This window comes from Piliocolobus tephrosceles, chromosome 1, assembly GCF_002776525.5.
Source record: "Piliocolobus tephrosceles isolate RC106 chromosome 1, ASM277652v3, whole genome shotgun sequence".
In the NCBI taxonomy this organism is placed as follows: domain Eukaryota; kingdom Metazoa; phylum Chordata; class Mammalia; order Primates; family Cercopithecidae; genus Piliocolobus; species Piliocolobus tephrosceles.
Window position 1 is genome coordinate 210,807,034 of NC_045434.1, and position 10,477 is coordinate 210,817,510.

At 48.9% G+C, this 10,477-nt stretch overlaps 1 protein-coding gene across 1 annotated transcript in view; it reads left to right on the forward strand.

Annotated features, from left to right (window-relative positions):
* The window catches only part of MASP2 (mannan binding lectin serine peptidase 2), a 22,695-nt gene that overhangs the window by 5,596 nt on the left and 6,622 nt on the right, over positions 1-10,477 (forward strand). Inside the window, exons 7-8 of the mRNA XM_026447961.1 lie at positions 4,264-4,382; positions 8,173-8,251. Coding sequence (XP_026303746.1) covers positions 4,264-4,382; positions 8,173-8,251 — 198 coding nt within the window. The remainder of the gene's footprint in view (positions 1-4,263; positions 4,383-8,172; positions 8,252-10,477) is intronic.

The following is a 10,477-nucleotide window of genomic DNA, read 5'->3' on the forward strand; positions in this document are numbered from 1 at the left end:
CCACCCACCCACCCACTCTTCCACCCACTCATCCTCTATCCACCCATCCTTCTATTTATCTACCCATCCACCCACCTATCTATCTATCCATCCATCCATTCATCTATCCATCCATCATCCATCCATCATCCATCTATGTATCCATGCATCCATCCATCCATTCCTTCCAGTTATCCATTTATCCACCCACCCATCCTTCTACTACCAATCCTACCCATCCATCCATCCACCCATTAATCCATCCTTCCAGCCATCTGTCTATCCATCCACCCATTCTTCTATCCATCCATCCATCCATCCATCCACCAACCCACCCACCCATACTTCCAGCCATCTATCCATCCACTCATCCTTCTACCTACCCATCATTCCATCCATCCATCCATCTATCCATCCATCCATCCATCCATCCATCCACCATCCGTCTGTCCACCCACCCACTTATTCTTCTCTCCATTCATCCTTCTATTCATCCATCCATCCACCCATTTGTCTATCTATACACCCTTCTATCTATCCACCCATCCATCCTTCCAGCTGTCCATCTATCCACCCACCCATCCTTCTACCTACCAATCCCATCCATCCATTCCTCTGTCCATCCACTCATCCATCCATTCATCCATCTGACAATTTTCCCAGACATCTATCTATCCATCTGTCATCCTTCTACCTACCCATCCTTCCATTTACCCATCCATCCATCCATCCATCCATCCATCCATCCATCCATCCTTCTATCCATCTACTCACCCACCCATCCTTCCACCCACCCATCCTTCCATCCACCCATCCTATTCATCTACCCATCTACCCTTCCTCTACCAACATATCCATCCATCCATTCATGCATCCTTCCTTCCTTCCTTCCTTCCTTCCTTCTATCCATCCATCTACCCACCCATCCATCTACCCACCCATCCTTCCACCCACCCATCCTTATATTCATCTACCCATCCACCCATCCTTCTACCTGCACATCCTTCTATCTGTCCATTCATTCATCCATCCATCTTTCCAGCTATCTATCTACCCACCCATCCTTCTACTTACCAATCTTATCCATGCACCCATTCTTCTACCGACCTACCCATCCATCCATCCATCCACCCACCCACCCACCCATTCTCCCAGCCATCCGTCCACTCATTCTACCTACCCATCTTTCTATCCTTCCATCCTTTATCCACCCACCCACTCATTCTTCTATCCACCCATTCTTCTATTCATCTACACATCCATCCATCCATCCACCCATCCATCCTTCCAGCTGTCCATCTATCCACCAACCCATTATTCTCCCTACCAATTCTATCCATCCATTCACCCACCCATCCATTCATCCATCTACCCATTCTTCCAGCCATTCACCCACCCATCCTATCCATCCATCCTTCTTCTTCTTCTTTTTTTTTTTTTTTTTGACAGAGTCTCGCTCTGTTGCCAGGCTGGAGTGCAGTGGCACAATCTCAGCTCACTGCAACCTCTGCCTCCTGGATACAAGCGATTCTCCTGCCTCAGCCTCCAGAGTAGCTGGGATTACAGGCATGTGCCATCGTGCCTAGCTAATTTTTTTTTTTTTTTTTTTTTTGTGGCGGGGGCGCGCTCTGCCGCCCGGACGGGAGTGCAGTGGCCGGATCTCAGCTCACTGCAAACTCTGCCTCCCGGGTTTACACCATTCTCCTGCCTCAGCCTCCGGAGTAGCTGGGACTACAGGCGCCCGCAACCTCGCCCGGCTAGTTTTTGTATTTTTCGTAGAGACGGGGTTTCACCGTGTTAGCCAGGATGGTCTCGATCTCCTGACCTCGTGATCCGCCCGTCTCGGCCTCCCAAAGTGCTGGGATTACAGGCTTGAGCCACCGCGCCCGGCCGTGCCTAGCTAATTTTTGTATTTTTAGTAGAGGCAGGGTTTCACCATGTTGGCCAGGATGGTCTTGATCTGTTGACCTCATGATCTGCCTGCCTTGGCCTCCCAAAGTACTGGGATTACAGACGTGAACCACCGAGCCCAGGCCCATCAATCCATCCATCTATACATCTACCCACCCACCCACTCATCCTTCCATCCACCCATCCTTCTAGCCATCCATTCCTCTATTCATCCAACCATCCACCCATCCTTCCACCTACACATCCTTCTATGTATCCATCCATCCATCCTTACAGCTGTCCATCTATCCACCCACCCATTCTTCTGCCTACCAATCCTATCCATCCATCCATCCATCCACCCACCCATCCATTTACCCATCCACCCATTCTTCCAGCCATTCACCTACCCACCCATCCTATCCATCTATCCATCCATCCATCCATCCTTCTATCCATCTACCTACCCACCCACCCACCCATCCTTCCATCCACCCATCCTCCTATCTATGCATTCTTCTATTCATCCAACCATCCACCCATCCTTCTACCCACACATCTTTCTATCTATCCATCCATCCATCCTTCCAGCTATCCATCTATCCACCCACCCATCCTTCTACTTACCAATCCTATTCATCCATCCATCCATGCATCCATTCATCCATCCATCCATCCACCCACCCATATATCCATCCATGCATCCATCCATCCATTCATCCAGCCAGTCATTCATCTATCCATCCACCCATCTTTCTACCTACCAATCCCACTCATCCATCCATTCATGCTTTCATCCATCCTTCCAGTCATTCATCTGTCCATTCATCCATTCTTCTACCTTACTTATCTTTCTATCCAGCCAGCCATCTATCCATCCACCCATCCTTCTGCCTACCAATTCTTCTATCCACCAATCTGTTCATCCATCCATCCATCCATCCATCCATCCACCATCCTTCCATCCACCATCATTCCATCCTATGGATGTGTACCAGGGATATGTAACATGGAAGCCACAGTTCCAGCAGCCTCTGCTCAGTCCAGTGAGGGAACAGTCACAGAAACATAACCAGAACCCTGTGGCAAGCACAGCCTACAGCCAAGCACTGGACAATGTGAGAGTCCAAAGGAGGATCTCACCAGACAGGGGCTAGGAGCTAGGAAGCGATCCTGGAATAGGAAATGCCAAGATTGAATTTAAAGGATAAGTGGGTATTGGACAGAGTTCTAGGTGGCAGAAGAGCATGCGCAAAAGCCCCCCAGAGGCTTCAGTCTTCAGGGTGTGGAGCTGTAGAAGGTGAGGGGTGGGTATGAGTTGGGGCAGGGGAAAAAGGAGTTCTGACCATGGAGGGTTGCACCAGAGCCACAACTTGAGTAGTATGCAGCCAGATCTACACACTCTACCTCTCAGGACCACCCCTACTGGCCCTGGCTCTGCCCTCTGAGGCCCTGCCAGAACTGCCACCACTTCTTCCTCATGACAGACACTCAAGTGCTAGAAGCCCTGGGCTCCCACAGGTCCACCAAGGCTGTCTCTGGAGATTGATTCCTCAAGGGGAGACTTTGGGACCTGCATGGGACTGAGAGCTGCCCCAGGCCACAGGCTGGGTCAGGTGCACCCAGCTGCCCCAGCAGCTTGGCAGAGACCACTGGGCCCTAGCAGGTGCCGGAGGGAGGAGAGGACTCAGAAACTGACCGGTGGGTTTTAAGGGGCAGCTGGGGAGCACTGAAGCCTTGGGGTGAGTGGAGGCCAGGGTTTGGGGGCCAGAGTGGAATGCAGTGTCCTGGTGGGTTGAGCACTGTGGATAGGTGCTCATGAGGGGCGGCTGTGAGGGTGAATTACAGCTCCACCAAGCACTAGCCTAGGTGCTTTGTATTTGATCTTCACAACAGCCCTGGAGCAACTATTGTCACATCACCCGCTCCCCATCTTGCAGATGAAGAAACTGAGGTTCCAAGAGGTTACACATAACCACTGGGAAATGGAGAGTTACGATTTAAACCCAGCTCCAGTCCCATGCAGGGCCCACAGCCTCCCCTGAGCTCTCTTCCTCAAAGTTACACTCTGTCTCGGTTTCCAGCGTGGCTCTGAAGTTCCTGGCATAGAGCAGACATTCTATTTATGAGGACTGCCCCATCTTCCCACATACCCGGCTTTGTCACATACCTTTGGCTCCGTCCCAGGGAAAACAAGAAACCTTAATTTGCAAAAGCACCTGAGAGTTTAATCTTGCCGTTGGTGTTAAATCTTAAGAACCCTACCCCACGAATGGCAAGCTCTCTTTACGTGTTAAGTATTTCCTTTATAAGCTAAGAACTTCAGATGGCTCGATTCGGACTTGGCTGCTATAGACCTCATCAAAACCAATAAACCTGGTTTCCTCTGCACAGCGCAGCCTTGCCCTTATCCGATGGCGCCACCTAATGGCCACGTTTCACCTGTGCAAGCCAAATACATCCTGAAAGACAGCTTCTCCATCTTTTGCGAGACTGGCTATGAGCTTCTGCAAGTGAGTTAAAACAAGACTAAGTACACCACCATCAATCACGATCGCTTTGAAATGTGAACATATTTCTATCTGCAGATATGTGAAGGGAAAGTGGGAAAATCGTGTGTCAGCATGATTTCTTCTATCTTTAAATGATAAAAAGCCAAGAAATAAGTTTGCAGAGGACAAAAAGGATGGCTACGGAAAATTTGATTCTGGGAATTCTGCCCTTTCTTTCTTTTTATTTTCTTTCTTTTTTTTTTTTTTTTTTTTTTCTGAGACGGAGTCTCGCTCTGTCACCCAGGCTGGAGTGCAGTAGCGCGATCTCGGCTCACTGCAAGCTCCACCTCCCGAGTTTACGCCATTCTCTTGCCTCAGCCTCCCGAGTAGCTGGGATTACAGGGGCCTGCCGCCAAGCCTGGCTAATTTTTTGTATTTTTAGTAGAGACAGGCTTTCACCGTGTTAACCAGGATGGTCTCGATCTCCTGACATCGTGATGCGCCTGTCTCGGCCTCCCAAAGTGCTGGGATTACAGGCGTGAGCCACTGCGCCTGGCCTCTTTCTTTTTTCTTTAAACATAACTTTAAATTTACGTAAGCGAGCCCTTTGTTTTAAAGCTACTTTGGAAAGCTGGTGATGAAAATAGGCAATTTGGCCAGGCACAGGGGCTCACACCTGTATTCCCAGCACTTTGGGAGGCCGAGGCAGGCAGATCACTTGAGGCCAGGAGTTCGAGACCAGTCTGGCCAACATGGTGAAACCCCCATCTCTACTAAAAATACAAAAATTAGGCCGGGCGTGGTGGCTCACACCTGTAATCCCAGCACTTTGGGAGGCCGAGGCCGGCAGATCACGAGGTCAGGAGATCGAGACCATCCTGGCCAACATGGTGAAACCCCATCTCTACTAAAAATACACACACACAAAATTAGCCGGGCATGGTAGTGGGTGCCTGTAGTCCTAGCTACTTGGGAGGCTGAGGCAGGAGAATGGCGTGAACCCGGGAGGCAGAGCTTGCAGTGAGCCGAGAGCACGCCACTGCACTCCAGACTGGGCAACAGAGCGAGACCCCATCTCAAATAATAGTAATAATAATAATAACAAGAAGAAGAAGAAGAAGAAGAAGAAGAAGAAGAAGAAGAAGAAGAAGAAGAAGAAGAAGAAGAAGGAGAAGAAATATAAAAATTAGATGGGGTAGTAGCCCCGTCTCTACTAAAAATACAAAAATTAGGCCGGGCGCGGTGGCTCAAGCCTGTAATCCCAGCACTTTGGGAGGCCGAGACGGGCAAATCACAAGGTCAGGAGATCGAGACCATCCTGGCTAACATGGTGAAACCCTGTCTCTACTAAAGAATACAAAAAACTAGCCGGGCGAGGTGGCGGGCGCCTGTAGTCCCAGCTACTCTGGAGGCTGAGGCAGGAGAATGGCATAAACCTGGGAGGCGGAGCTTGCAGTGAGCTGAGATCCGGCCATTGCACTCCAGCCCGGGAGACAGAGCGAGACTCCGTCTCAACAACAACAACAATAACAACAACAAAAAATTATTAGGTGGCCGGCACCTGTAATCCCAGCTACCCAGGTGGCCGAGGCAGGAGAATTGCTTAAGCCTGGGAGGCGCCGGTTGCAGTCGGCTGAGATTGTACCACTGCACTCCAGCCTGGGTGACAGAGCGAGACTCTGTCTCAAAAAAATGCATAAAATAAAATGGTCAACTTTTCTGTTGGTCACACATGACAGCAGCTCTTCGTAAAGTGGCTGGAACGACAGAAAGATGAGTTTGCTATCCTGTTCCATGTGCCCTGCCTTGCATCAAATTAAAGTCCTCCCCCTGGTCAAATGACCTTTCCATGAAACAACTCCTGGGCCCGTAGACAGGCCCAGGAAATAGTGTATTCTGCAAAGTTATAAATAGTGATCACTGTTAAGGGAGGAGTATAATTTCAAAAAATGCTTAGCATGTTGCTTTAGGGGCACAGGTAAGAAATTAGCACGTCCTCTTTATGTTCTTCAAAATTGTCACTGAATCCCAGTGGTAAGAAGTAATAACATTGGAATGATAACTAGCTATGCAATCCACAGTCCTGTGGAGGGTCAAAAAAAAAAAAAAAAAAAAAAAGTGAGACACTTTTCCTACCTTGCAAACTTCTTGAGCAGGCTCTTTTCCACAGCTCCTCGGACCACAAACCTCTTTAGTTTCTGACTTAACACAAGAAGTCCTGAAATCCTTTAAAGCACAGGGTTTCTGCCAAAGCCATCTTCTTTTATTTTAATGTTTGATTTTAGAAAAACATTATCTCAGCAAGTCGAAAAATGTTTCCCTGTGAATGACACTGGCAGTGAAAGCTGGTGGACAGCACACAGATGAAACTCACAAAAGAATTCTTAGTAACCCTCCTCCAGCTAATGGCCACAGGCTAGACAGATACACAGACATACTTGGAAGTCTTATCACACCTCCTTTTTCAAACTTGTCACCACAGCCCTCTGTTTTTTTTTTTTCTTTTTGGACAGGGTCTCACTTTGTCACGCAGGTTGGAGGGCAGTGGTGCGATATCATGGCTCACCACAGCCTTGACCTCTCAGGTTCAAGCAATCTCTCACCCCAGCCTCCCAAGTAGCTGGGACTACAGGCGAGCACCAACATGCCCGGCTAAGTTTTGTCTTTTTTGTAGAGGTGGGGGGTGGTCTCACTATGTTGCCCAGGCTGGTCTTGAACTTCTGAGCTCAAGCAGTCCTCCCACCTTGGTTGGCCTCTTAATGTGCTGGGATCACAGGTGTGAAACACTGCGCCTGGCCCTCTGTCACTTTATATAAAGAAACGGTGGAGGCCGGGCGTGGTGGCTCAAGCCTGTAATCCCAGCACTTTGGGAGGCCGAGACGGGCGGATCACGAGGTCAGGAGATCGAGACCATCCTGGCTAACACGGTGAAACCCCGTCTCTACTAAAAAAATACAAAAAACTAGCCGGGCGACGTGGCGGGCGCCTGTAGTCCCAGCTACTCGGGAGGCTGAGGCAGGAGAATGGCATAAACCCGGGAGGCGGAGCTTGCAGTGAGCTGAGATCCGGCCACTGCACTCCAGCCTGGGCGGCAGAGCGAGACTCTGTCTCAAAAAAAAAAAAAAAAAAAAGAAAGAAACGGTGGAACATCAGATGCAGAAATATTGAGATATGATGATGATGACGATGATTTGAGACAGGGTCTCACTCTGTCGCCCAGGCTGGAGTGCAGTGTTGCAATATCAGCTCACTGCAACCCCCGCCTCACACGTTCAAGCAATTCTCCTGCCTCAACCTCCTGAGGAGGTGGGATTACAGGTGCACGCCACCACGCCAGGCTAAGTTTTTGTATTTTTTAGTAGAGACAAGGTTTCACCATGGTGGCCAGGCTGGTCTTGAACTCCTGGCCTCAAGTGATCCACCTGCCTTGGTCTCCAGGTGTGCTGGGATTACAGGCATGAGCCACCACACCCAGCTAAGATCGGATATGTTTTTGTATTACAGTGAAAAACAAACAAAAGAATCATAAATTGCTGCAAAGTTTCTATCCGATTCATAAAATGCCAATACCTGTTGAACAATGAAATACATAACCTAGGTGGCATAGATGTGCACTGAGGCGGTGGGGCAGTGTGTCCATGTGCCAGGTCCCTTAAACCCCAGCACATGCAGATACTGGTCATGTGCGACGTCACCCGCTTTGGGAGTACCTCGTAAAACACTAGAATAGGAAGTACTGTGAGACCACAGCTTTGGGGAGTGATTTTATGATATAAACAAGGAAATTAATATATTCTGAATTCTTCTTCAGGGTCACTTGCCCCTGAAATCATTTACCGCAGTTTGTCAGAAAGATGGATCTTGGGACCGGCCAATGCCCTCATGCAGCAGTACGGTCATGTGGTGACTACAACCCCAGTAACCTCCCGGAACTCCCTCTGCTGCTAACTGTTGCTGCTTCTATTGCTTCTCTGGTTTTCTGTTTCTTTCTTTTCTTTTTCTTTTCTTCTTCTTCTTCTTCTTTTTTTTTTTTTTTTTGAGATAGGGTCTTGCTCTGTTGCCCAGACTAGAGTGCAGTGGTGTGATCTTGGCTCACTGCAACTTCTGTCTCCCAGGCTTAAGCAATCCTCCTGCCTCAACCTCCTGAGTAGCTGGGACTACACGTGCCTGACACCACGCCTGGCTAATTTTTGTATTGTTTGTAGAGACAGAGTTTTACCATGTTGCCCAGGCTGGTCTTGAACTCCTGACCTCATGTGATCTGCCCGTCTCAGCCTCCCAAAGTGCCAAGATTACAGGCGTGAGCCACTGTGCCCGGATCCTTGGTTTTTTAATGATCCGTTTATCAGCGCTTGAATTTCAAATTTGCTTCTTTTCTCCCATCTCTCAGTGCACTCTTAGAGGTTAAAACAACCAACCTACTAGGGAAGGGATATGCTTTAGAAAAGTATGTTCTTTGGCCAGGCGCAGTGGCTCAAGCCTGTAATCCCAGCACTTTGGGAGGCCAAGACGGACGGATCACGAGGTCAGGAGATCGAGACCATCCTGGCTAACATGGTGAAACCCCGTCTCTACTAAAAAATACAAAAAACTAGCCGGGCGAGGTGGCGGGCGCCTGTAGTTCCAGCTACTCGGGAGGCTGAGGCAGGAGAATGGCGTGAACCTGGGAGGCGGAGCTTGCAGTGAGCTGAGATCCGGCCACTGCACTCCAGCCCCGGCAACAGAGCCAGACTCTGTCTCAAAAAAAAAAAAAAAAAGAAAAGAAAAGTATGTTCTTTGACAAGTTGTTGTTGTTTTCTTTTCTTTTTTTTTTTTTTTCTGAGACAGGTTCTCACTCTGTTGACCAGGTTGGAGTACAATGGTGTGATCTCAGATCATGCAACCTCTGCCTCGTGGGTTCAAGCGATTTTCCCACGTCAGGCTCCCCAGGAGCTGGGAGGCACTGCCAGCACATGCCACTATGCCGGGCTAATTTTTATATTTTTTTGGTAGAGATGGGGGTTTCACCATGTTGGCCAGCTGATCTGCCCACCTCAGGTGATCTGCCCAACTCGGCCTCCCAAAGTGTGAGTGTGTGTCTGGTGTGTGTGTGTGTGTTTGAGACGGAGTCTCACTCTGTCACCCAGGCTGGAGTGCAGTGGCAATCTCAGCTCATTGCAACCTCTGCCTCCCAGGTTCAAAAGATTCTCGTGCCTCAGCCTCCTGAGTAGCTAGGATTACAGGCACATGCCACCACACCCTGCAAATTTTTATATTTTTTTGGTAGAGACGAGGTTTCACCATGTTGGCCAGGCTGGTCTCGAACTCCTGACCTCAGGTGATCCACCTGCCGCAGGCTCCCAAAGTGTGTTCTTTGACAATATTTTTTTGTTTGGAGATGGAGTCTTGCTCTGTAGCCCAGGCTGGGGTGCAGTGGTGCCATCTTGGCTCACTGCAACCTCCACCTCCTGGGTTCAAGCAATTCTCCTGCCTCAGCTTCCTAAGTAGCTGGAACTACAGGCACATGCCGCCACACCTGGATAATTTTTTGTATTTTAGTAGAGACGGGGTTTCACCATGTTGCCCAAGCTGGTTTGAACTCCTGAGCTCAGGCAATCCGTCTGCCTCGGCCTCCCAAAGCACTAGGATTACAGGCATGAGCCACAGTGCTGGCCTGACAATATTTTTCTAAGTATAAAAATAACAATACTCATGGTAGAAGATGGAAGATAGAAAATACAGAAAATTATGAACATCTTAATGCCCATAATGCCACCATATGCAGGTATAATCATTACTTTATGTTTATTTATTTTTTATTTTTTGAGACGGAGTCTTATTCTGTTGCCCAGGCTGGAGTGGAATGGCGCCATCTAGACTCACTGCAAGCTCCTCCTGCCGGGTTCAAGCAATTCTCCTGCCTCAGCCTCCTGAGTAGCTGGGATTACAAGCGCCTGTCACCAAGCCCAGCTAATTTTTGTATTTTTAGTAGAGACGAGGTTTCACCATGTTGGCCAGGCTGGTCTTGAACTCCTGACTTCAAGTGATCCACCCGCTTCAGCCTCCCAAAGTGTTGGGATTACAGGCGTGAGCCACCGCGACCAGCCATTTTTTTTTTTTTTTTTTTTAACAGGGTC